This window comes from Heterobasidion irregulare, assembly GCF_000320585.1.
Source record: "Heterobasidion irregulare TC 32-1 unplaced genomic scaffold scaffold_04, whole genome shotgun sequence".
NCBI lineage: Eukaryota > Fungi > Basidiomycota > Agaricomycetes > Russulales > Bondarzewiaceae > Heterobasidion > Heterobasidion irregulare.
Window position 1 is genome coordinate 1 of NW_009258200.1, and position 24,600 is coordinate 24,600.

Genomic DNA, 24,600 nt, shown 5'->3' on the forward strand with positions numbered 1-24,600 from the left:
CTAACCCTAACCTAACCTAACCTAACCTAACCTAACCTAACCTAACCTAACCTAACCTAACCTAACCTCTAACCTAACCTAACCTAACCTAACCTAACCTAACCTAACCTAACCTAACCTAACCTAACCTAACCTAACCTAACCTAACCTAACCTAACCTAAGCGCGGTGTCGGCGGTCGAGGACAGGAGTGCAGGGGCGTGGGACGTGCAGGAGCAGGGACGCGTGTGCAGGGAGGCTGGCGCGAAGAGAGGCAGTATACCTCGTGAATATCCTCGTCGCACGTCCCTTCTCTCCCCCCAGCGTGTCTTTCCGCCACCGACCTTCCTCATTGTGGTCGTTGTTGTCGTCGACATCGCGGTCGTTGACGCTCGGACGGTCGCGATGCTTGGCCCGTCATCGGGCAGCGTGAGCGTGTGGGCGTCGGTGGGGCAGGACGCCTCAGCGACGGTGATCGTGGGTGGCACCGGGAAAAGAGATGGTGGCGAGCGTGGGCGTAGGTGTGGACGAGGTTAGAGGACGAGGCAGGGATGGGACGGATCTGCAGACAGCAAAAGTAAATAAAAATAAAAATAAACGCCAGTACACGCCTTCGGCGATGCTTGCTTTCTCAGGGCATCGGCGGAGGCCCATCGTCCCGTTCGCAAAGTTGAGTGTGTGGAAGAGAGGGCATCAAAGAGTAGGTTAGAAATGTACTCACAAGACTAGTTAGATTGATGCTTGTCCCGGTTTCGCAATCCATTGTTGCGTGGGCAGCGGGGAGACATGTTGTCTGTGAGAACCTCCGTGCAATTGGAAGCTGGATCTGGTCGAGTCGAGAGCTGGCGGTCAGCGCAGGTCAGCGCAGATCGACACTCTCTCCACAACTTTCGCCCACACGTCGTGTGGGTGAATGGGGCCATGGTGTAAAGACATAGCCTCTTTTTTAGGAGAGGAAGAGATGGTTTGCAGGGTCGTGATATACATACAGAGAGAGAGAAAAAAAATCTAACTACAGGTAGAAGGGGTACTTGAAAAATAGCTAAGAGTGGGAGCGCGTATATGTGCACACAAAGCATGTGAAATCAGTTGCTGATAGTACGAGTGGGAGAGTATGTCAGATCCTCTCATGGCGTGTGTGTCAGGGTGCTACAGAAGGCGGTTGGAGCTTGTCGCCATGTCCCACCCATACTCAGACTCAATGTCAACATAATGAAGACTCACTGTGCAAACAATAACGATCCCTCACTTCTTCAGCGACCAATCTACCTCAGGCCAGCCTAGCTGCTCCCACTTGACGCTGCGTCGCAGTGCGGTGACGTTCCTGATAGACAAGGTGTGCTGTGTGCATGTGCGGGATGTACTTCTCGTGGCGCTCGAACATGTCCAGCACTCACTTGCGTTCTGTTTTCCCTATGCATGCTCGGAGTCATTTGTGATGTTGCAGAACGTGCTAAGGGCAGGTGTGTTGCCGGCGAAGCCGGCGGCCGTGTGTAGTCTGCGGCAGCCTGGCTCGCCACCAAGCCCAAATTAACCTTCGGCGAATTTGGGCTTGGTGGCGAGCCAGGCTGCCGCAGACTACACACGGCCGTTTTTGCACTTTGCTAGACTTGTCCACTGCGGAACCCTCAACATCGAGGCGTGCGCGAGCCGTGTATCTTGCGCAACTCGTCCGCTGTGGATTGTTTGATGCCAAGCATCACCGACGCGTACAGGCAAGGGCAGTGGGAGGGGTAGAGGCGTGGGGAGAGATGGAGGGGCTGGAAGATGAGTCTATATGACGCTGTACAGCTGAGCTTGCAGGACCGCACGAAGAAGTGCAGGGTGGGTGTGGGGGAGAGGGTGGTGCGCGCGCATACCTTCTAGGAACGCGATGCGCACCGCGTCTTTGCAGCTTCCGCTTGAGGCAGAGTGCGGCGCAGCGCACACGGACTGGAATGCGCTCGCTTCCCTGCGGATATCGCAATTCCTTTGGCATGAGCGTGGGAATTGATCTGGGGAGCAAGAGGGGAGCCGGCGGGGACGACAAAACGAGGGCGTAGCATCAGAGCACTTCGAGCAGGCAAATAGGCGAGAGGTCGAGTGCGCATGGGGTCTCTATAATAACGCAGAACGAGAGAGGGCGGGCAGAATGACTGAAAATGTGAAATATATGTGAGGAGGGGAAGGAATGAATGTGCAAGGACAGGAGGATCGATAAGGTCGACAGTGGAAGGGGTCGAGGGGTCGAGGGTGGGGGTCTTGGGTGGCAGGCGTATATGGAGTCGAAAGGACGACCATGCGTGGGTCGAGCGGAGGGACAGGTGTGCAGGGGAAGACTGGCGCAAGGAGAGACGACAACGTACCTTCATGACGCTCGTCCTTCTCATGAGATGTTGGAGGGCACTGTGTGCCGACACAGTCGGACTGTGTGGCGCGACAATCAACAGACTGTGTGCGGCACGGCCGGACTGTGTGGCGCAGATTCACCGCCAAATCTCGGACTGTCACCGAGAATCCGGACTGTGTGGCGCTGAACTAGCGCCAAAATCCGGACTGTGTGCGGTCTCGGCCGGACTGTGTGGCGCAACAGAGAGACTGTGCACAGTGTGACAACAGTGTGACAACAGTGTGACGACTGTGGGTCCGCAATCTCCCGACTGTGTGCCGCCATTTCCCGATGCTGACTAAACTGTGTCTCCGGGTTGCAGAATACCCTCAACATCACAAACAATTACATATCTCTCGATCCCCTCATCCAAATGATAAAATTAGGGTATAATTTGAAAGGTAGTGTATGTAGAAGCATTTTCTTAGTTTTGCAATGGAAATCCAAAGACAATTGTGGACTGGAGACTCGGTTTTTTGAGGTTTTCTTTCAATTCTGTATTTTGCCTGTAACATCTTCAGTACTCCATGTCTACTAATGAAAATATTAGAGTACCATAACAAATACATTTTAAGCCTATTGAATCAGACAGAATTGTGTGAAACTTCAGATTTGGTTCCCAAAACCCAGACTGTGCTTCACACAGTCTGGTTTTAGGGGGTAGACTGTTTAAATCCATATCTATTGAACCCCTAATTCAATCTCACTGCTTCTGGGCCTCAAAGTTGAAGCAGGGTATGAAGATTACAGAAAAGACTTTTTTGTATTTATAGTTGCATTTAATTGGCAACACAGTAGTTTCGGATATCGGTGGACTCAAAAGTGTCGGTAATAGTAGTAGGTAGGACGTCTGTGACGACTGCACGACATCTCAGACGTCGCGTCTCGTCTAGGATGCAGGCAGGACGTCTCTGACGACTGCACGACGTCTCAGACGTCGCGTCTTGTCTAGGACGCAGGCGGGACGTCTGTGACGACTGCCGGACGTCTGAGACGTCCCCCCCTCGTCTGTAAGTGAATAAAAGGTGTCTGTGACGACTGCACGACGTCTCAGACGTCGCGTCTCGTCTAGGATGCAGGCAGGACGTCTGTGACGACTGCACGATGTCTGAGACGTCGCGTCTCGTCTAGGATGCAGGCAGGACGTCTGTGACGACTGCAAGACGTCTGAGACGTCGCGTCTCGTGTAGGACCCAGGCAGGACGTCTCTGACGACTGCACGACATCTCAGACGTCGCGTCTCGTGTAGGATGCAGGCAGGACGTCTCTGACGACTGCCGGACGTCTGAGACATCCCCCCCTCGTCTGTAAGTGAATAAAGGGTGTCTGTGACGACTGCACGACGTCTGAGACGTCGCGTCTCGTCTAGGATGCAGGCAGGACGTCTGTGACGACTGCACGATGTCTGAGACGTCGTGTCTCGTCTAGGATGCAGGCAGGACGTCTGTGACGACTGCACGACGTCTGAGACGTCGCGTCTCGTGTAGGACGCAGGCAGGACGTCTGTGACGACTGCCGGACGTCTGAGACGTCCCCCCCTCGTCTGTAGTGAATAAAAGGTGTCTGTGACGACTGCACAACGTCTGAGACGTCGCGTCTCGTCCAGGACGCAGGCAGGACGTCTGTGACGACTGCACAACGTCTCAGACGTCGCGTCTCGTGTAGGATGCAGGCAGGACGTCTCTGACGACTGCCTGACATCTCGGACGTCGCGTCTCATCTCAGACGACTGCTCGCCGTCAGTGATGTCCTCATGTCACCAGCACTGGCTGTACTCTTTCACCTAGCCTCTCACTTGACTCCTCACCTGCCACCTCACCTGCCTCCTCATCTGCCTCCTCACCTGCCTTTTCACCTGCTTCCTCGCCTGCCCCCTCACCTGCCTTCTCACATGTCTCCTCACCTGACTTTTCACCTGGTCCCTCACCTAGCCTCTCACCTGCCTCCTCACCTGGCCTCTCACCTGGCCTTTCACCTAGCCTCTCACCTGCCTCCTCACCTGCCCAACATCTTGGATTTTTTTCGTCTCACCTACCATCCGCCTACCACCTCTTATAACCAAAACCCAGACTGTGCTTCACACAGTCTGGTTTTAGGGGGTAGACTGTTTAAATCCATATCTATTGAACCCCTGATTCAATCTCACTGCTTCTGAACCTCAAAGTTGAAGCAGGGTATGAAGATTACAGAAAATATTTTCTTGTATTTATATTTGCATTTAATTGGCAACACAGTAGTTTCGGATATCGGTGGACTCAAAAGTGTCGGTAATACTACTAGGGTCCTCTAATGTAAGACAACGTCGCTTCAGCACAGCAGAGAGCCTGCTGGAGCTGCTATACACGCAAGGACTCAACCAGGAAAGTCTTGGCCTCAGGGAACACATAGCAAACTCGAGCATGAATGGACAATGCAAGTGGTATAGATAGCCGAATGTGAGAGTGCTGGGATGTACATGGACAACAACGATCAGAGCATATGAGAGCAGACTTGACGATCAGTGGACGATAGATGATATACTTGGTATGATATTACGCAGCCGGGGACAGGCCAGCATGGTTCAGGGCCGCGAGCTGCTGCCGGAGAAGGGCAACCTCATCGTCCAGCAGAGCCCTTGCCGCCGCCTCCGCCTCTGCCGCCGCCTCTGCCGCCGCCGCCCTTGCGTCGGCTGCCTTCGCTGCTGCTGCCGCTGCCGTCGCCGCCGCTTCCGCCGCCTCCACCGCCGCTTCCGCTGCCTTCGCCGTCGCTTCGGCCTCCACCCTCGCTGCTGCCTCTTCCTTTGCGGCGGCTTCCGCCCTCTCCCTCGCCGCTGCCTCCTCCTCCGCCTTTGCAATGGCCGCTCGCGTCTCCTCCTGCGACCTCACCCACTTGGCGGCGGGGTGATCCTCCCGGGCCCTCTCGTCCAACAGCGCGGCAAGTTGCTTCTCGAACTCAGACTTAATCTTGCCCAGCGGCGGCTCAGGGGGCTGGATGGTGAAGATAGTGAGGAAGCGCCCACGCTCGTCCTTGAGGTTGTCGACATTGTACTTGACCTCCTCGCCGTCCTCGTTGCCAAGGCCGATGAGGCGCTCGCGGAAGAAATCGTAGATCACGGTCGCATACCAGTAGCACTGACGCGAGAGGAGCGCGTAGTCGGGAGCGTATTCTTGGAGCGCAAGCAGCAACGCAGCGAGGTCGTAGTCGGTAAAGCGCTTATTAAACGTGAGCTTGCGGCAGGTCTTATACGGGCGGCGGGCGTGGCGGTCGATTTTGCCGACGGGCGCGCCATTCGGGGGGATGATGATGCGGTCGAAGGCGGGCGTCGCAAGGGAAGAGGACGAGGACGAGGCCACGGAGCTGGGGGACAAGCTGAGGCGGGAGGAGGACGATGATTGGAACAAGGCGGAAAAGCGGCTGCCGTTCTCGTGGGAGAGGTCGGCGCCGGGGCGGATCTTGTCTTTGGGGAGCCGGCTGGTCTCGATCGTGCGCTCGACGATGATGGGCACGGTGAGCGGGGGAGCGCCTAGAACGGGGTACTCGAACTGGATGATGAGAAACTCGTGGAAGACGCCGCGCTTCCGCTTGCAGTGTTCTATGCTGGCGATGCGCGGGCGGTCCTCTGAGGGGGTGGGGGTGAAGAGGACGAACCCCGCCCATCCAGTCACGTTGTAGATGAATTCTTCCTTGGGAAAGTAGAGGACATCGTTGGGGGAGGACATGGCTCTATGTGAGGGGGAAAGACAAGGGAATGCGCTAGAGAGTAGGTCGCGCAGAGCGGCTAATAAGTGGTGCATAGTGGCAGAGAGACTTGAAAGGCTATGGGCAGTGGGCACGTCCGCGTGCAACCAGCGAGGAGATGGGCGTCTAAGGGATTTGGTATTCGATAATCCCACATGCACGTGTATCTGTGCACATCAGTGAAACAGTCAGCGACATTCCGGAAGATTGAAGTTGCATGAGGCCTACCACTTATGTGTGTCGAAGATGAAAGCTTGTCGAATAGCAGTGACGCGACGTTAACGAAGACGCTGTCACGTGATCAGAAACCTTCCCCTCGCTAGCGACAGGTTCGACGAGCATGGCCTCCATCGATCCACCCTCTGACCGCAAACGCCCGCGCACCGAGCTCGATGCTGAGCTGCTCATAAATCACCCAGCGCTTTACTTCGATGACGGAAACGTCATCTTACAGTGCGGCAAGACCCTCTTCCGCGTCCACCGCAGCATCCTCCTCAAGCACTCCACCTTATTCCAGGAGATGCTCGCCCCCGCGCGCGACACCCTGCGCGATTGTACGTCGATCAAGGTCGTCGACGACAAGGACGACATGGAGGCATTATTAAACACAATATACGATGGTTTGTGCGTAGACTCATTTGCGGCCTCGCCACTCAAAATCTCCTCATCCATTGTTCACTCGCCTGGTCCTTCTCTTCTCCCTGCTCCTCTGTCAGCACTATCGACGCTTCCCAAATCACCATCGAGAACTTCCCGACCATCTCCGGTATTCTGCGCCTCGCGCACAAATACCGCGTCCCGCGCCTCCGCGTCGCCTGGCCCTCTGCCCTGGACAAGCATCTCGCGCGCGCACGCGCCCTCACTGCGTGGCGCGCTTCGCAGCCGCACGCCGAGGACCTAATCATGCACCCCGCTGCCTGCGCTCCATCGACTGCACCGATAACGCCCTGCTCACCGCGCTCTTCCACGACCTCAGCCGCCGCACACCACAGCTTATGGTTCGTCTGCGGCGCTCCGGCATAGCTCGGTGCTTTGCCCCGTTTCCTTGCTTCTGTGGGCGGTTTTGCGTGGTTTCGGAAATGGGGCTGCAGACCACAAAATTCCCTCAGACCACAAGATCGTCGTGAAGAACCCCGTCGTCGAGCTCGATGACGACGAGATGACGCGCATCATCTGGAAGAAAATCCGCGAGGAGGTGCGTCGTCTCTTATTTCTCTCCTGGCCCGCCCTCGAAATCTCACGCGCAAACGCCGCATCGCAGCTCATCCTTCCTTATCTCAAACTGGACATCGAATACTTTGACCTCGGTCTAGAGGCCCGCGACGCCATGAGCCCCCGCTATCTCCTCTCTGTGGACAGGGTTGCTGATACCCCCGCGGGCAGACAAACGACCGGATTATGATCGACTCCGCCAACGCGATGCTCGAGCACAAGATCGGCATCAAATGCGCGATGATCACGCCCGACGACGCGCGTGTGAAGGAGTTCAAGCTGAAGCAGATGTGGCGGAGCCCGAACGTGACCGTCGGTGCGCTCCCCGCCTCGTCTCCCCCTCTCGTCGCTGAGGCAGCACTCGCAGATCCGCAACACCGTCGGCGGCCCCATCTTCCGCGAGCCGATCATCCTCGAGCGCATCCCGCGGCCGATACCGCGCTGGGTGAACCCCATCGTGATCGGGCGGCACGCGTTCGGCGACCAGTATTGCTCGACAGACTTCGTTGCGCCGGGCCTGGGGAAGCTGCAGCTCGTGTACACGCCCGCGGACGGCGCCGCGCCGACGATGCTCGACGTGTACGACTTCCAGTGTAGGGGCGTGGCGATGGCGATGTACAACACTGATGAGGTGCGCGCCGTTCCTGTTGTGTGCACGACGAGCGACGATCTCGCTGACGCCGGTGCCGCAGCCGATCACGGGCCTTGCGCACTCGTCGTTCAAAATGGCGCTGGCGAAGAAGATGCCCCTCGTACGGTCCTCTCTCCTCCTCCCCGCGAGACCCGTCGCTCAGGTGTGAGGTGCTTCAGTTCATGTCGACGAAGAACACGTCGACGAAGAACACAATCCTCAAGAAATACGACGGCCGCTTCAAAGACATCTTCTAGGAGATCTATAAGTCGTGCGTCGCCCCTCTCCCTCTCGTCGCGTGCTGACGCGTCCCCGGGTACGCAGGGAATACAAGCCCTAGTTCGAGGCCACGGTCATCTACTATGAGCACCGCCTGATCGATGACATGGTCACGCAGGCGATCAAGTCCTCCGGCGGGTTCGTCTGGGCGACGAAGAACTACGACGGCGACGTGCAGTCGGACATCCTCGCGCAGGGCTTCGGCAGCCTCGGGATGACCAGCTCGCTCATCACCCCCAATGGACAGGTCATCGAGAGCGAGGCTGTGCACGGTGCGTGCAGCGTCCCCCGCGCTCTCCTCTGAACGCTCGCTGATGTTTTTGTGCGTGTGCATGCGCCTGCGCGCACAGGCACGGTCACGCGGCACTAGCGCGAGTACCAGAAGGGCAACGAGACCTCCACGAACCCGGTCGCGTCCATCTTCGCGTGGACGCGCGGGCTGCTCCACCGCGCGAAGCTCGACGCGAACTCCGCGCTCGCCGCGTTCGCGCGCGACCTCGAGGCGGCGTGCACCGAGGCGACCGACGCGGACGGCATCATGACCAAGGACCTCGTGCTCACAATCCACGGCATGGCGATGCGCCGCGAGGACTAGGTCGTGACCGACATGTACACGGATGCCGTCAAGGTGCGTGGCGCTCTTCTACCCGCCGCGATGGACCAGCCGGCGCTGATGTCCTTCCCGCATTCTCCAGGCGAAGCTGGATCAGAAGCTCGCGGCGAGAGCGGAGAAGCCGTAGGCGCGCACGACGATGTATTGCTATCTCTTCATTGTAGCGACGGGTGTATCTTCGATCGCACAGTCATCTGCTAGGGCAGGGTTGTCACCGCCCCCCGTAAGAACTCTTCATACAAGAAATCATAAGGTAAAATTCGACCAAGAAAGGACCCTCTCGTGAGTCGCAAAGGTATGTGGTATCAAATGGCACCTCCACACAACGGACCAAAAAGCGCCACGAAATAAAGCTGGGGGCTCTCACCGCCGCAGTCAGACCGCGCACCCCCAACGGCCTCCGGGCATGCCCTCGACGTTGGTGCTGTCCACGCGCTCCATTCACTCGTTGAGCGCGGTCCTAGCCGCGCGGGCGTCGCCGGGCGCGCGGCGGCGATAGGCTGTGCGTTGCCGATGAGGCCGTAGGGCGGGACGCCCTCGAGCATCTGCTGCGTGGCGGCTTCGTGCAGCTTCGCGGAGAGCGCGGGGAGCGTCCACGGCGCGCCCGTGCCGTTTCCCTTCCCTCGTGAGGAGGGGGGTGGAAGGGGGAAGGGGTCGTCGCTGTCTGGATCTGAGCGCAGGAGGTTGAACGCGTGCGTGTCGACGGAGTGGTGCGCGTCGTGCAACTCGGCGTGCTCGAGGCAGTCGCAGGGGAACCACTGGCGGCAGGCGGGCTTGGGGCAGAAGTGCATGGGGCGCGCATCGTCGAGGTTGTAGACGGTGTTGCAGTCCGCGGTGCAGATGACTAGGTCTTTGAGTTTTGGCCGGGGGTGGGAGGGGTGTGTGGGGATTTGAGGGGGTTTGTGAGGATCGGGAGGGCGACGGGTGAGGGTGAGGGGCTCATGGTGGCACACTTGGAGAGGCGGAAGTACGCACGGCGGACGTAGAACTCGCCATTGGCGATCTGGGGCTGCTCGATGTCCGCCTCGCGGTGCTCTATGACCTTCGTGGGTCCTTCAACATGCAGCGCCGTCAGTCAGCCGTCGCGGGCGGGGAGAGGTGTGGCGGAGGACGCACCGTTGAAGGAGGTATGCGCGACGTAGTCGTAGTCGGATTCGTCGGCGCGCAGGCGCTCGTAGCGGCCGTAGCTTGCCTGGATGTTGGCGGGGCTTTTTTGGGGGCGTGTGCGGCGGCAGCGGCGGCGTTAGCGTGGACAACCAAAGCGGTCTGTAGAATGGAAAGGACTGTGGGAGACTCACTCTGTGTCGGTGTCGTTGGCGACGTCAGCGCCGGAGTAGTACTACTGGACCTTAGCCCAGACCTACGGTTGCTCGCGTCACGGCGAGGACGCGTCAGACGCGCGGTGAACACAGGCAAAGGCAGGTTCCTGTCGTCGAGGGGTCGCATGTGCATGCATCAGGGTGGGATTGTCTAATGAGGAGGTCAAGTGAGCGAGCAGCCATAACCTGGCCGGACGGGAGAGCAGGTCGGACGGGAGAGTGGGTCGGACGTGGGAGAGGTTGAGCGGACGAGAGGAGGGGGCGGGTAGAGTCGAGGGGTAGATTGTTGAAGGCGACATAGAGAGTTAGGTAGAAGGCGGGAGGTGTGCGTGTACGGGGGAGGGACTGGGGCGAGTGACGACGTACCTTTGTAGATGTCCTCGTCGACCGTTTCCTTCCCTCTTCTGTGCTCCTCCGGGGACGGCACAGGGACCACACGCGGACGATGAGGCGTACAATGAGACAGGAAGCTAGATGTGGGATGCAGACTCGCGCGCGCGTCGTCTGAGGGAGCGCGACTCGGGCGGGCATCAGGGACTCGTGGTCGAGGGATGCGGGAGATGGCCGACGCAGGGACCACACGAGAAGGGACGCAGGAGCCAGGTAGAGGACCCGCAAGTGTGTCGTCCGAGCGCGCACGAGTCGGGCGCACACAAGGTATTCGCGGACGAGGGATCGAGGAGGAGGACGGCACTAGGATCCGTCATGGAAAAGAGGTAGGCGTAGAGGGACGTGGGATGCTGTAGGCAGGCTCGCACGCTCGTTGCCTCAGCGGGCAAGAGTAGGCAGGGCACAGGCGTGTCGCGGGTGGAGTGACGAGGGATCGAGAGAAGATCGGCGGACGGACCACAAGGAGAGGAGGAAGCTGGCGATGAGGGATGATGTAGGGTGGAGGCGGACTCGCGCGCACGTCGTGTGGGTGGGCACTGTCGTCAGCAAGAGTTGGCGCGCATCGGGCAGAAAGCTCTTGTGGGCCAGCAGACACGGAATCGTGGGCGTGGGATAGAGGGCGCGTGTCGTCAGCAGGGGTGTGCGGGCAGCTGGGTCTCATCCTCCTCGTCCACACTCGAACGGCCGTGATGCTTTGCGTGTCGTCAGGCAGCGTAGGCTCCGGGGGTGCAGACGGCAGTGAATGTGGGCGTAGGTGTGGACGAGGACAGGGGTCGCCGTCAGTGGAGGGACAGTGCGTGGCGGCGGTGCGTGAGGTCGAAGGACGGGACGTCGGCCTTGAGACAGTGAAGCGGCGCGGTCCAAGGTGCGTAGGGTTCAAGGCTGTTGAGAGGAGAGAGGACGCATGTGCATGAGTTTGAGGGGATGCGTGCGTGCGGCGGAAATGTTAAGGGAGGGGCAAGAAGAAACACGAGAGGAGGCACATACCCTCGTAACAATCAGCCCTCCCTTTCCCGTCTTGTCTCTCCGCCGCCAGCTTGCCCTTGCCCTCCTTGTTGACACGTTCGAGCGCATGCAGCGCATCTGAGCAGAACACAGGGTGCATGCCCCCGCGCGCGCAGCGGCGCCTCGACCAAGTCCCCCAGCGCGTGCGCGTCGGTTTCCGCAGTCGGCTCGGGCTCGGACGCGGGCGCGAACACGAGCACCGGCACGCTCAGGCGGCGAGGGTCGGGCGTCACGCGTGCATGGTGGTCGGGGTCGGATGCCTCGGATCTGAGCGCGCGCGCGAGCGTCGGCTTCGAGGCGGACAGCGCACGCGCGGGTGGGCTCCGGCCTGATGCCCCCTGCATACCTGCGGCCCTTCGTATTTATCTGTCGTTTCCCCCGCTGTCGTTCTGCGATGTTTTTTTTTTCGAGTCGCTGGTCCCCGCTGTGGTATCTTTATCGCTGTATGTTTGCTTTGGATTCGAGCTGCACTGCTCACATGTTTGAGACCACTAGTCGGTCTTGAATCAGACGTCTGCTGCGCGGTTCTGTGCTCTATATCCCTTTGATACTTGGGCATAATTTGATTTCAGACCAGCTGCCACGGTCTCAGAACCGACATGCTGAAATGTCTGCAACATATCCGAACATCTGCCAGGCGCGCTCACATACTATACATGATTGAGAGAACGGAATGTTGGTTTGGAGTCCATCGCGAAGTACGTGTAAGTAGCGATATCGACGGGAGAGAAACATGAAGCTGAACTATGCACAAGGAAAATAGAGGAGAAAGAGCAGTCTTCCTGCCCTCCAGAAGAATCTCCCACCCAATTACCATCGGGTATCCGAGCATCATCCTTCACCCTAACCCTCAATTAGTTCTCAGCGTCGATGAGCGACAGTACGAGCGGCATCGTCGGCATGTTCGTCCCTGGCAGTCTGGGCGTCGAGATGGTTCTGATGTTCTAGACGACGTACTTGCTCGACGGTGCGAACTTAACCAGCGGCAGGAGCATGGCCAGCACGACCTCTGACGAAGCGTGATGGAAAACATGGAAAACGTGAGATGAGCAATATTGACGCGGTGGAGGAGCGGAAGGTGGACATTTCGAGCTCAGAGAATTTGAACCCGCTGGAAGTGGAGAAATGCGAGTCAGTGACGGGGCCTTGGATTGACAGGGTCAACGATAAGGCTCACATGCAGGCGCGCGCACCTCCCACGAACGTCATCCTAGACCAAATCCGAACCAGGATCAGCACACCACACCAAATTTACGTTCATCAACGCCACCAAACCAAGACATAGCCCTAAAACGAAACCACAACGAAAGAGCATCACGCACATGTTAGAATACACCCCGGGCACGCGCGCGTCCGACCCGCTAGGCGGGAGCGGCTCGAGCCAGCGCTCGGGGCGCCAAGTCGTGGCCTCGGGCCCCCAGATGGCCGGGTTGCGGTTGACACCGATGATGTTGCATATCACGTCTGTGTCGCGTGGGATGAAGACCTCCAAGATAGGCGGCCCATTATCACCTGTAATGAGTGTGCCGAGCGGGAGCATCACGTCTTTACGCGCGCTGGAGAGGAATACTGCTGGTTAGTGAACGATAATGGGAGGTATAGAGTGAAGGGAGGGTGTTCTTCGTTTAAAGACTCGCGTGTGCGTGACGAAGCCCACGGGAGGATACCTGTTCCAGTGGTTCTCAATTAGAGACACGGACAATCAAGGACTTGGCCTAGCGACGGAGAGGTACGCGCACCCGGAGCGACTCGCGGCACACCGCGTCCAAGTACGGCAACGCCTACAGCTGGCTGTAGTCCATCTCGCCAATAGGGCCTCTGCTCTCCTCACGCGCACGCGTCAGTTCGGCACGGAGCTTGTCCTGCACATCGGTATTCTGAGAGAGTAGGTAGAGAATGCGTGAAAGCGCGGCCGAGGTCGTGTCCATTGCGGCAATTATGAGCGTGCTACGTCGAGGGCGGCAATAAAGTCAGCATGGCGCGATCAAGGCAGAAAGACAAGTCCTTGCCTCATTTGCGCCAGGATCTCAGATTCAGGCAGGCGGACGTCCTCCGAGGCAGACATGTTGGCTTGCACTGTGAACGGTACCCTAGAGCAATTCCAAAGAAAATGTGTGGGATGTCAGTGATGAACATTCCCCGTTCGTCCACGAGCTCATCCACTCATACATCACGCTCATGATGTCCTTGCCCTCACCGACATCCTGACTGACCTCTGCATCGCCCTTCTGCAACGCTCCTTCCTCTCGAGGATCTCGCGCGAAGTGTGATCCATGATGTCTACAATATCGACGAGGGCACGCACAGGCTTCGAAGGTAGAGCGCGCACGGCTTTCTCCCAGAAGCTTGCGGACCCAAGATTCGAAACCCAGGGGAGAAGTTGACGCGGGACGATTGTCGCAAAGAGCGCAGGCCTGCCGTGTCGTAGTCAGTGGGTACATATACGGTCGTATCAGCAAGCTGGGTACAGGAGCGCGAACATACATCATAGCTTTGGCAGCTTTCCCATATTCGTTCGCGCCTTCTTCGCCTATATTATCGAACGAGTACCCAAGCGCGCCTTGGCCGATGAGCTTGAGCGTAATACGTGACATCCATACCATGACATCCACCTCCTGCTTTCCTCCCGCCGCCACGATCTTGCTCGTCAGCGCCCGTCGGAACTAGGCATGTACCCAGCATGAACCATATTTCAACAATCGGAACTCATAACTGTGAGTCATCGCGCTCGGGGTCACCTAGCGACGGCAACGGCGAGTCAGTGGAGGAGGGGTCGTGCGAGGGCGAGGAGCCGCTCTCCTGCATGGACGCCGAGTCGGGGCGCGGGGGCAAGATGAACTTGCTGAGCGCGGCCGCAAAGGCAGGGGATGTTGCAGCTCAAGAACGGGTTCAGGACGCGTGTCCTGGGCCCGTACACGTCGGCGGCGGAGTCGGGCAGGCAAGGCCGTCCTTGATGCGCTCCGCGAGGGAGATGCGCATGCGGAAGGCCTCGGCGACGCGGGAGAGGAGTGCAGGGTAGACGATGGGGGTGCGTCAGCCGCCGCGTCTCCTCCTCGCCGATCTTCTGCGTCGCGCGGAGTTTCTCCGTCCTGTACCGCTCATACAGCAGCCAAGGGTGGAGGGGGGCGTGACACCGGGGGAAGGGAAGGCCGACCAGTGCGTGAGGATGCGGATACGGATGCGGCAGCGGCGGCCTGGTCGAGGAGGGCAGCGCGTATGTGAGCGGTGCTCGCCGCGGACATGGATTTGGAGCGGTCCTGCGGCGTGCGGTCGCGGTCGCGGCGGTTCGCGCTGGGCCTGGTGCGCAAGAACTCGGTGTAGCAGCGTGAGGAGGTGGAGGAGGCGGAGGCGGCGGTGGTGGTGGTGGTGACGGCGGATGAGGCGTCGGAGGCAGAGGTGTTGACGAAGGTGGAGGAGGCGGAGGACGTGCCGGGATGGTGGGTGGTGTCGAGCTGTAGCGAGCAGGTGAGTGCGACGTCGAGTGGAAGATGTGGGTGAGTCGAGCGGGGGTCCGGGCTACGCATACGATGCGCGAGGCGATGTGGACGGTGCGGGCGAGCCTGCCAGTAGACCAGCGAGCCAGTGCGCATGAGATCGTGCAAGGAGAGCGGGGAGGGTAGCACAGCGAGCGATCGGGTCGAGAGGGTCGGACGGGGGAGCGAGTCGGACGGGAGAGCGGGTCGAACGAGAGAGCGGGGCGGACGGGAGAGCGGGTCGGAAGTGGGTGAGGTTGAGCAGACGAGAGGAGGGGCGGGTAGAGTCGAGGGATAGGCCGCTGAGGGCGACGCGGAGAGGACGTCGAGGGCGAGAGGTGTGCGTGTACGGGGGAGGAACTGGGGCGAGTGACGACGTACCTATGGTTAAGTCCTCGTCGTCCGTTTCCTCCCTCTTCTGTGCTCCTTCTCGTCCTCCTCCTCGTTGTCGTGCTTTTCCGCCTCGTCGAGCAGCGTTGATTCGTGGGTGTTGGTGGAATGGGACATAGGCCGCCGCTGCCGTGGAGACCGTGGATTGTGTCGAATGAGACAGCGGTGGGAGCAGGCAACTGGCCAAAGGGGGCGCGTGTGCAAGGGGCCGAGGGAACGAGTAGCTGAGGTAGATGAGCGGTCGTGGCATCGAACGAGCCGAGCGGGAGCGCACGAGGGAGCCAAGGGAGGGAGGGATATACTGGACGAGAGCGGGAGGGACGGATGTGCAGGTCGACGCAAAGAAAGACGACGTACCCCGTTTGTGCCCTCTCTGTTCCCCCTTGTCTTTCCGCCGCCGCCGCTGTTCCTCAGCGTCATCTTCCTCAGCGTCGTTGTCGTTGTCATCGTCATCTTGGTCGCCTTCGTTGTCGTCGTCGTTGACGCTCGGACATTTGCGATGATTGGCGTGCTATCGGGCGGCGTGGGCGTAGGGGCGTTGGTGGAGCGGGACGCCACCGCTGTGGAAACCGTGGAACGCACCGAACGAGACAGTGATTGGCGCAGGCGTGGGGTCGAAGGGATGCGTGTGCACGACGCCGAGGGAACGAGTGAGGGGTTGAGGCAGACAAGCAGGAGCTGGAGAGTCACGAGCTTAATTAAGTGGTCGCGTGCGCGCGTCGCGTAGTTGAGTCCTTCGCACCCGTCTCCAACTCAAGTCTGTCCGCGCGCAAACCTCAACCGTCGTCCCCTCGCCCTCGCCTCGACACCATGCACACCCACCACCCACTTCCTTCGCCTTCGTCCTCCCATCCTCTTGGCCCCATGCACACGCGTCCACTCGGCCACAACAACCCCTTCGACTGCTCCCTCACGCGCCCCTGCCGCCGCCGCACCCGTGCTTTGCCCTTGCGCACAGCGTGTCGCAATCGTCACGCTACCCGTGCCTCAGCGCGTCGACGGCGATGGTGAGGAGCGTTGTTAATGAGAAGAGGAGGTGCGAAGAGGAATGCCATAAAAAAGGTCCGTATCACTTACTTTTGCTAGCCCTCCCCCAGCCCTAGTCCTGCCCCTCCCTGCCCGGCCCTGCCTGTCCTGCGCACCTGCGCACACCCGGAAGCGGCTCCTCACGCCGCATCTCTTCCCTTGCTCTCTCCTAGGAGGCGAGGGCACGACCACGCTCCCCGGTACCCTACCGCCCGACGCCTTCTTCTCCAAACACGCCCACTCGACGCTGCGCACCGCCGCACACGCATCGCACGAGCGCACCCTGTCCTCTGCCTCCGGCTACGCGCACCACCATGTGGCCGGCGCTGCCAGAAGCACCACCTCGCCCGCGAAGCAGCGCTACGTCACGGACGCGCATGGCCTCGAGATCGTCAAAAAGATCCGGCAGGGCGAGGTCGAGCTGCGCGATCGCACCATCGTCCTGTGCGGCATCAAAGCCAACGTCCGTCCAGCTCGCTTTGCGTTGCATGTTTTGTGTTGTCACATTCGCGATCGCTCAGTGTCGAGCTGACCCTGTGCTTGATATGCTTTGTCCAGGAACATTGCTGCAGAGTAGTAAGTGTGTACCAAAGAAGATATCAACGGTGAAAAAGAAGGGTATCAACGAGTGAACTAGGCGGATGTGTCAAAAACCGGTGGGGAAGGAAGCGGAAGGCAATGAAAGGCTGGATGGCACGTGTGCCTTGTCACAATTAAGTAGCATAGTGGAACATGCGCCGATGGTCGCACATTGAATAGAGGAGCATAAGAGGGCAGGATCATAGATGGTGGCTGAAAAAGATATAAATATATAAACAAATGATGAGGTTTTTATGGACGACGCGCGCCGTGATGGAGTGCTGTGATAGATGAAATGCATTGGGAAGATGATTGAATGGTAGATGGCGTGGTGTCAATCACACAAGACGAGAGAAATCAGACAGTTAAACATGAAGTCGAGAACTAACCGCAGCTGCATCGAACACATTCAATGCCCACATAAACCAAGTATCAAAGCATACCCTCAGCGACAACGACGCGTCCTGTGGCCAACGCGCTCCTCGTCCGACTGAGCTTCTTTGTCTGCGGGAGAGACGCTCGTGCTTTGACGGCTTTGCAATCACGGCGGCGTATCGTAAGCGTTGCCACGAGCTGTGGCACGGTGTACACAGTCAGTGCGTCTGGCGCGACCGATATCGATCATGCACAAGAGGGAATGGGAGCATGGCGTCGTGGCATGGGCGGTGGCAAGGACACAATGCTGAAAGGAGAAGATATGGCAACAGATGCTTCGGGAGGAGGAGGCGACGATATTGTAGGAGGCGGCGGAAGGACTGCGGGGGAGTGAATAAGAGCTGAGATACCCGTCGGGAGCAATGACTCCATCCGGTGACTGGGAGCGATATCCATCGAAAGGTCTTCAACAACACCCACAGAATTCGAAGTCCTCGGTCGATCAGGCATGTCCACAGCCCTGTCGTCCAATAAAACGGGGCTACATCCTTGGTCCACCAGCCGCTGCCAGAGTCGAGCGACGAGCAATTCCTCATGTGCGTTCATTATTAACAAGCCGTCGTCTTTGGCTCCCATGCTCTTCATCTCCACATCTGTATTCTGCTCGCTGGACCCGTTGAGCTCTCTGGCACGCTTCATCCGACAGACGATGCTACGATGGACGGCAGCAGTGAACATTAGCTCGGCAGTGACGCACTTTCCGCGCTTGAGCCGTTTCTGGCTGTGCACAACTCCGGTCATGCTCGACTGGCTGGCGCTGCGTTGGCGTATGACACCAGGAAGAGGCAGAGCTTTGCGGCGCGGTGCGAGGGAGTGGGACGGTGGCGTCTGGCATCGTTGCCTGCGCGCGTCGAGCGGGAGCGCCCGTTTCGGTCGCGATAAAGAATCATAGTCTAGCGGTAGAGCAGACGAGATGGAAGGATCGGAGTGGCTATTGGTAGGGAAAGGAATGATATTGGTGCTAGGTTCGCAAGGGGGGTGCTCACATGCGCTGGAGAGTGCGACGGTAGGCGACGCCTTGCTATTTCAAAACGAGAGGCTGGATGGGAGGCCAGACGCGTTGAGCGAAGCATTAGTGTTCTCGACAAGAGCGGATCGCGACGCGAAGAGCGACTTGTGGTAATTGCAGAAGATGTATTGATGAATGTTCGTTGCGAGTGACGCCCGGCGTGGCTTGCTCCAACAAGAGAGAAGAAAAAATGGTGGTGATCTGGTCTTCCGCGATATGCTTCTCCGACATGGTCAGCTCGACGAGGGTATCCTCAAGTGTCCGCTTATCATTCGCCCACGACTCCCACTCCTTGTCAAACGTGCGCTTCGTCTCCGCCATCGCCTCCCGAGACGCCGTCAGCTCCTGCTGGACGATGTGCAAGTTCTCCGACAGAGCGATATAGTCAGACTACAACCCAAGTCAGCCATCAACGCAAATGTCCAGCATCCAACGAAACATACCTTGTGCTTCACGAGCTGAGACTCCGTGGATGACTTGTAGTTATCATAGGTCGCATTCAAGCTCGCTAGCACCACTTCATTCGCCTGGCTGATATCTTGGAACTGCTGCCCATGGCCTCGTGCATTCGCCAGGTCGAGTTCGGCAACCTTCAACGCAGCGCTGCGTTCATGAGTCAGTTAGCACCATAAGCCTCGCATTGGATATTGAAGGGCACAAAACACACCGAAGTTCTACCACCTCAGCCTCGAGGTGCTGCTCCTTGCTCAGATGATCAGTGCCAGAGACCTCTGGCTGCGCGTCATCGTTCGCCAGAGCGCTGGCAGGCCCACACCGCTCGTACATGGCCAACTTCTCCTCGTTGCCCTGGAGCTGGCGTGAAAGTTCTGCGACGCATTCCTCAAGATGCGGTTTGCTCATTTGAGTGCCGATCAACGACTCGTGGGTATGCGATAATTCCTACGCCTATAATTTGGTGCGCACCGATGAGTGAGGACACAGGGAAACGGGACGGGAACCAAGTGATAGCGACACGCACCTGCTAATCGACGCATGGCTGCAGTTATTTGACCTCAATCTCTTTCTTCAGTGTCAGATGCCTAACACTATCGCGTTCCTGGCTAGGTTGGCTCCTAAGATCCTGGCTGAAGCAACGAAATCAGATGGTAGTCGGCGCGGTCGAGATCTGGACCAGCGTCTGCGCTGGTTTTGCAACCGATCGTCCCGTAGAAGAAGAGGATGTGGCTGATGGCCTGTCGAGAAGTCTCTGGCTTGCAGGCTAGCAGAGGATGTCGACATTGGCACGGACAGGGTGTGGACGAGGGATCGCGGAGACGGAAGAGGTACTGAGAGACGAGCATAGACCGAAGAGTTGGATTGAGAGCTGTTCATTACGATCGAGGTAGAGTGGTGCTCCTTCCACTTCGGGCGAAAAATTTCGCCCACAAATCGTGTGGGTGAACGGGCCTGAGTTCAAAATATAAATCTAAATACAACAAGAAAAATAATACAGGCTGTAGCTACAGAGGAGCACCTAAGAAAGTAGCTTCGAGGGAGGTGTATATGCACGCAAAGTACATGGAACGAGTCGCGCGGACTACATGCATATGGTATTGGCCGACAAATAGAAGATACAAGGGGAGAATGAGGCTGCGAGCCTGGGCATGTCGCGCGACTGTACTCTCGAGACTGCTGGAACAGTAATAGCGCGTGTTCTGCTGCCATCGTACACTCGACTAGCTCGCTTGAGGCCCTCTAGTGTCATGTGTCCGACAACGTTCTGCCGAGAAGGCTGTTCGTGATGTCAAATGTCAGCATCAAGAGCACGAGAGAGGAGGAGAGGGAGAGGAGGAAAGAAGGAAATGAGGCCGGCGAAGGCGGCGGCCGCGTGCTGTCTGCGGCCAGCAGGCTCCCCACCAAGCCCAAATTCACCTTCGGCGAATTTGGGCTGTGGGGAGCCTGGCTGCCGCAGACAGCACGCGGCCGTTTCTGCAACATGACTTGTCCACCGGCACTTTTACGCCGCGTGGAGCGACTGGGCGCCCCGGACAGCGCGCCGCCAATTCTCGTCCTGCTTTGTCCTGCAAACAAGTGTCGACATTGAGCTGATCCGGCATTGTTTCAAGCGAGTCGTGGGTGGATGGAGAAGTGGATGGTCCACAGGGCTAAGCATGGTGGAAGACTGGAAAGGCGAAGAGCATCAGCGCGGAGGTGTTGGAGCGCGCGAGAGGCGAATTTGGGCTTCTTGTCGTGGTGCAACAGGTGGCGGTCGAGCGCACTGGGTGGCGGGAGTGCGTGGCATCGAGGGCGGGAGTGCGAACAGTCGAGGGTACGCAAGTCGAGGGAGGGGCGGGCGGATGGGAGGAGTAGTCGGTCCACACATACGAGGAGGAACCAAGGGGCTGATAAGACGAGTGTGTGGGGGTTCGAGGTAGGGATGTTGAGGGAGGGGACAATAACAGGAGGTACGCACCGTCGTACCGCTCTGCCTGATGGACGAGCGTGTGTCCGTCACCATCGTCCCGTCGCTACACCCTCGTCTCTCGACAACCGCTGTCCCTCCTCTGCCTCTATCACCATCGGCTCCTTGTTCTTCTCTTCAGCGTGCTCAACCTCACGTGATAAGATAATCGCTTTGCTCCACGCGCCGTGAGACAGGATGGGCGCAGAGGAGTCGTTTAAAGAGGATGGCGCTGACGCGGATGTCATGGATGTGGATGAGAAAAGAGACAGCAGTGGAGGTGGCAGAGGGTGCGGAGAGAGCATGGAGCAGGTGCCTCGAGCATTGCAGCTGCAAACTGTAAGAAAAAATGCTATCAGCAGTGCACACTTTCTCTGAGCATCTGTTGTCTGCTGGCGTCGTCGAGAGCACGCAGAGGAAAGGTTCAGAAGAAGAAAAAGCTCACTAATGAAGTCTAAAATGTCCTGAGAGAGCAAGGAGACCTTGGCTGAGGAAGCGTGTTGCGCTCGATGTTCAAAGGTGCGGGGAGGGTCGACGCGACGCGACGTGGCGGTGTGCTTGATCACGAGACGTTGGAGGGCACTGTGTGCCGACACAGTCGGACTGTGTGCCGACACAGTTGGACTGTGTGCCGACACAGTCGGACTGTATGGCGCGACAATCAACGGACTGTGTGCGGCACGGCCGGACTGTGTGGCGCAGATTCACCGCCAAATCTCGGACTGTCACCGAGAATCCGGACTGTGTGGCGCTAAACTAGCGCCAAAATCCGGACTGTGTGCGGTCTCGGCTGGACTGTGTGGCGCAACAGAGAGACTGTGCATGGTGTGACAACAGTGTGACTGTGCGCCCGCAATCTTCCGACTATGTGCCGCCCTTTCCCGATGCTAACTAAACTGTGTCTCCGGGTTGCAGAATACCCTCAACATCACAAACAATTACATATCTCTGGATCCCCTCATCCAAATGCTAAAATTAGGGTATGATTTGAAAGGTAGTGTATGTAGGGGCATTTTGTTAGTTCTGCAATGGAAATAAAAGGACAATTGTGGACTGGAGACTCGGTTTTTTGAGGTTTTCTTTCAATTCTGTATTTTGTCTGTAACATCTTCAGTACTCCATGTCTACTAATGAAAATATTAGGGTACCATGACAAATACATTTTAAGCCTATTGAATCAGACAGAATTGTGTGCAACTTCGGATTTGGTTCCCAAAACCCAGACTGTGCTTCACATAGTCTGGTTTTAGGGGGTAGACTGTTTAAATCCATATCTATTGAACCCCTGATTCAATCTCACTGCTTCTGGGCCTCAAAGTTGAAGCAGGGTATGACGATTACAGAAAATATTTTTTTGTATTTATAGTTGCATTTAATTGGCAACACAGTGGTTTTGGATATTGGTGGACTCAAAAGTGTTGGTAATACTACTAGGCAGCACTGCTGCCCTCTGCCTTGCACTGGTCCATGCAGTGACCCGGGCAGCACTGCTGCCCTCTTCTTCTGCTGGTCTATGTGTAGCATATGACATGCCCTTATCACAAAAACCCTCACCTATGCTCACCTACGGCCTCTTATAACCTAAAATTAGGTTATGATTTGAAAGGTAGTGTATGTAGGAGCATTTTATTAGTTTTGCAATGGAAATCCAAGGACAATTGTGGACTGGAGACTCGGTTTTTTGAGGTTTTCTTTCAATTCTGTATTTTGCCTGTAACATCTTTAGTACTCTATGTCTACTAATGAAAATATCAGGGTACCATGACAAATACATTTTAAGACTATTGAATCAGACAGAATTGTGTGCAACTTCGGATTTGGTTCCCAAAACCCAGACTGTGCTTCACACAGTCTGGTTTTAGGGGGTAGACTGTTTAAATCTATATCTATTGAACCCCTGATTCAATCTCACTGCTTCTGGGCCTCAAAGTTGAAGCAGGGTATGAAGATTACAGAAAGGATTTTGTCATATTTATATTTACATTTAATTGGCAACACAGTAGTTTCGGATATCGGTGGACTCAAAAGTGTCGGTAATACTACTAGGTGTCTATGACGACTGCACGACGTCTAAGACGTCACATCTCATCTAGGACGCAGGCAGGATGTCTGTGACGACTGCCTGACGTCTCAGACGTTGCGTCTCGTCTCAGACGACTGCTAGTCGTCAGGGACGTCCTCATGTCACTAGCACCGGCTGCATGACGTCTGAGACGTCGCGTCTTGTCTAGGACGCAAGCAGGACGTCTGTGACGACTGCCTGACATCTCAGACATCGCGTCTCGTCTCAGACGACTGCTGAGACATTGCGTCTCGTCTAGGACGCAGGCAGGATGTCTGCGACAACTACACGACGTCTGAGACATCGCGTCTCGTCTAGGATGCAGGCAGGACGTCTGTGACGACTGCCTGACGTCTCAGACATCGCATCTCGTCTCAGACGATGGCTAGTCGTCAGGGACGTCCTCATGTCACCAGCATTGGCTGCACGGTGTTCTAGATGTTGCATCTCGTCTCAGACGACTGCTAGTCATTAGGGACCTCCTCATGTCACTAGCACTGGCTGTACTCTCTCACCTAGCCTCTCACCTGGCCTCTCACCTGGCCTCTCACCTGCCTCCTCACCTGCCTCCTCACCTGGCCTCTCACCTGCCTCCTCACCTGCCCACCATCTTGGATTTTTTTCGTCTTGCCTACCATCCGCCTACCACCCCTTATAACCGATACTTCGAAGCCTAGTTCTGTGAAAGACATGTCTTGAGCGAAAACCGCAACAAAGGGCGTGCGCACAGTCGAATGAAAGTTATGCACAGCGGAGAACGCCTAATTTTGCTGAACGTGACCGCGATGATCACGCATCGGGCCAGAAGCGGTTCTTCATCCAATCCATCCTTCCCCTGGTCGTGTCGATTAATATCAGACGTCCACCATCGTTCACCACCATTCTCGACTTCGGATACCTCTTAAATCTGTGCAACTCCTCGCAATTTTTTAGTGCTGGCTGCCTTTGATTCAATGTTACCCAGGACCTACGTGTACAAGCAGGTTGATGGTCTCGATATTTCTTTCGATCTTTACTTGCCGATTCTGCCCTCGAAACCAAAGCATGAATTTGTACAGATCCCACAAATCAGCCATCAAACTGTCCTTCACGACGTTCCCGCAGTAGTATACTTCTATGGAGGTGGAATGACCGTCGGAACACGGAAGAGCTGGTTTCCAATTTGGCTCCACCGTGCGTCCTAGTCTACTGCCGCGGATTGCCGTTGAGGGTGATTCTGATGGCTGCTGTGTATGCGACGAAAGTGCGTCTGGCTTCGGCCGGTGTCGCTTTCATATCTGCTGACTACAGGCTCATGCCCCCCTCGAACGGACATGACATCGTCTCTGATATCGTCGCCCTGTTCGAATTTCTCCGAACTTCGCTCAACCCACGGCTTCAGGACGAAACTTTGTTGCTTCGAATAGACCCCACTCGTATTGCAGTTGCCGGATCAAGTGCTGGAGGGCTATGCGCGTACTTGGCCGCTGCTCACGCAGTTCCCAAACCCACAGCCGTTCTTTCATTGTACGGTCTAGGGGGGTCGTTCATGGTGCGTCATTGGACTTCGAGCCATTTTCACAAACTTCATTGTCTTCTCAACGCACTAGACGCCACATTACCTCACACCCAAACTCACACCTTTCTTCCGTAATCGCGAACTCCTCGACGTTCATGCCAACATGTTTTCTCCATTTATATAACCTGACAGCGCATCCCTCGATCCCTCCGCTG

General features: G+C 57.2%; 14 protein-coding genes across 14 annotated transcripts; 5 read left to right on the top strand and 9 right to left on the bottom strand.

Annotated features, from left to right (window-relative positions):
* Positions 1-909: 909 nt before the first annotated feature.
* HETIRDRAFT_439400 (uncharacterized protein) lies at positions 910-2,292 on the bottom strand. Its single transcript, XM_009546419.1, has 5 exons — positions 1,565-2,292; positions 1,468-1,480; positions 1,376-1,441; positions 1,203-1,319; positions 910-1,127 (listed from the first exon to the last, which is right to left on the bottom strand). The coding sequence occupies exon 1, from the start codon at positions 1,954-1,956 to the stop codon at positions 1,678-1,680; it is 279 nt and encodes a 92-aa protein (XP_009544714.1). The 5' UTR covers positions 1,957-2,292; the 3' UTR covers positions 910-1,127; positions 1,203-1,319; positions 1,376-1,441; positions 1,468-1,480; positions 1,565-1,677.
* Positions 1,383-2,494, top strand: HETIRDRAFT_473642 (uncharacterized protein; the record flags this gene model as incomplete). Its single annotated transcript, XM_009546420.1, has 3 exons — positions 1,383-1,441; positions 1,468-1,480; positions 1,565-2,494. Exon 3 carries the CDS (start codon positions 2,153-2,155, stop codon positions 2,492-2,494), a length of 342 nt encoding a protein of 113 aa, XP_009544715.1. The 5' UTR covers positions 1,383-1,441; positions 1,468-1,480; positions 1,565-2,152.
* Positions 2,495-4,736: 2,242 nt separating this feature from the next.
* Positions 4,737-6,231, bottom strand: HETIRDRAFT_439402 (uncharacterized protein). The gene has a single exon (XM_009546421.1). It carries the CDS (start codon positions 6,117-6,119, stop codon positions 4,878-4,880), a length of 1,242 nt encoding a protein of 413 aa, XP_009544716.1. The 5' UTR covers positions 6,120-6,231; the 3' UTR covers positions 4,737-4,877.
* A 172-nt stretch (positions 6,232-6,403) lies between these two features.
* HETIRDRAFT_450270 (uncharacterized protein) lies at positions 6,404-8,925 on the top strand (the record flags this gene model as incomplete). The annotated part of the gene is made up of 11 exons (XM_009546422.1): positions 6,404-6,687; positions 6,780-7,061; positions 7,087-7,258; positions 7,325-7,414; positions 7,447-7,587; positions 7,643-7,906; positions 7,968-8,069; positions 8,247-8,450; positions 8,556-8,738; positions 8,781-8,813; positions 8,881-8,925. The coding sequence occupies 11 exons, from the start codon at positions 6,404-6,406 to the stop codon at positions 8,923-8,925; spliced, it is 1,800 nt and encodes a 599-aa protein (XP_009544717.1).
* A 69-nt stretch (positions 8,926-8,994) lies between these two features.
* On the bottom strand, positions 8,995-9,589 carry HETIRDRAFT_473649 (uncharacterized protein; the record flags this gene model as incomplete). The annotated part of the gene is made up of 1 exon (XM_009546423.1): positions 8,995-9,589. One exon carries the CDS (start codon positions 9,587-9,589, stop codon positions 9,104-9,106), a length of 486 nt encoding a protein of 161 aa, XP_009544718.1. The 3' UTR covers positions 8,995-9,103.
* A 1,231-nt stretch (positions 9,590-10,820) lies between these two features.
* Positions 10,821-11,168, bottom strand: HETIRDRAFT_316601 (uncharacterized protein; the record flags this gene model as incomplete). Its single annotated transcript, XM_009546424.1, has 1 exon — positions 10,821-11,168. One exon carries the CDS (start codon positions 11,166-11,168, stop codon positions 10,821-10,823), a length of 348 nt encoding a protein of 115 aa, XP_009544719.1.
* A 1,237-nt stretch (positions 11,169-12,405) lies between these two features.
* On the bottom strand, positions 12,406-13,674 carry cyp114 (cytochrome P450 monooxygenase 114). The gene is made up of 7 exons (XM_009546425.1): positions 13,522-13,674; positions 13,252-13,459; positions 13,150-13,179; positions 12,835-13,068; positions 12,690-12,722; positions 12,595-12,623; positions 12,406-12,521 (listed from the first exon to the last, which is right to left on the bottom strand). Coding segments are annotated over exons 4-7 (282 nt in total). The 5' UTR covers positions 13,053-13,068; positions 13,150-13,179; positions 13,252-13,459; positions 13,522-13,674; the 3' UTR covers positions 12,406-12,519.
* Positions 13,294-13,577, bottom strand: HETIRDRAFT_416564 (uncharacterized protein; the record flags this gene model as incomplete). Its single annotated transcript, XM_009546426.1, has 2 exons — positions 13,294-13,459; positions 13,522-13,577. The coding sequence occupies 2 exons, from the start codon at positions 13,575-13,577 to the stop codon at positions 13,294-13,296; spliced, it is 222 nt and encodes a 73-aa protein (XP_009544721.1).
* Positions 13,675-14,270: 596 nt separating the features above from the next.
* On the bottom strand, positions 14,271-15,828 carry HETIRDRAFT_416565 (uncharacterized protein; the record flags this gene model as incomplete). The annotated part of the gene is made up of 6 exons (XM_009546427.1): positions 14,271-14,500; positions 14,534-15,028; positions 15,182-15,345; positions 15,367-15,599; positions 15,650-15,676; positions 15,733-15,828. 6 exons carry the CDS (start codon positions 15,826-15,828, stop codon positions 14,271-14,273), a joined length of 1,245 nt encoding a protein of 414 aa, XP_009544722.1.
* Positions 15,829-16,398: 570 nt separating this feature from the next.
* HETIRDRAFT_315539 (uncharacterized protein) lies at positions 16,399-16,933 on the top strand (the record flags this gene model as incomplete). Its single annotated transcript, XM_009546428.1, has 2 exons — positions 16,399-16,441; positions 16,479-16,933. 2 exons carry the CDS (start codon positions 16,399-16,401, stop codon positions 16,931-16,933), a joined length of 498 nt encoding a protein of 165 aa, XP_009544723.1.
* A 1,704-nt stretch (positions 16,934-18,637) lies between these two features.
* Positions 18,638-19,285, bottom strand: HETIRDRAFT_232641 (uncharacterized protein; the record flags this gene model as incomplete). The annotated part of the gene is made up of 3 exons (XM_009546429.1): positions 18,638-18,814; positions 18,868-19,027; positions 19,092-19,285. Coding segments are annotated over 3 exons (531 nt in total), but the record flags the coding sequence as incomplete, so codon positions are not given.
* Positions 19,286-20,168: 883 nt separating this feature from the next.
* Positions 20,169-20,882, bottom strand: HETIRDRAFT_450276 (uncharacterized protein; the record flags this gene model as incomplete). The annotated part of the gene is made up of 4 exons (XM_009546430.1): positions 20,169-20,327; positions 20,386-20,529; positions 20,644-20,766; positions 20,838-20,882. The coding sequence occupies 4 exons, from the start codon at positions 20,880-20,882 to the stop codon at positions 20,169-20,171; spliced, it is 471 nt and encodes a 156-aa protein (XP_009544725.1).
* A 141-nt stretch (positions 20,883-21,023) lies between these two features.
* On the top strand, positions 21,024-21,203 carry HETIRDRAFT_408774 (uncharacterized protein; the record flags this gene model as incomplete). Its single annotated transcript, XM_009546431.1, has 1 exon — positions 21,024-21,203. One exon carries the CDS (start codon positions 21,024-21,026, stop codon positions 21,201-21,203), a length of 180 nt encoding a protein of 59 aa, XP_009544726.1.
* A 2,781-nt stretch (positions 21,204-23,984) lies between these two features.
* HETIRDRAFT_16823 (Esterase/lipase/thioesterase) lies at positions 23,985-24,418 on the top strand (the record flags this gene model as incomplete). The annotated part of the gene is made up of 2 exons (XM_009546303.1): positions 23,985-24,060; positions 24,132-24,418. Coding segments are annotated over 2 exons (363 nt in total), but the record flags the coding sequence as incomplete, so codon positions are not given.
* Positions 24,419-24,600: the final 182 nt, after the last annotated feature.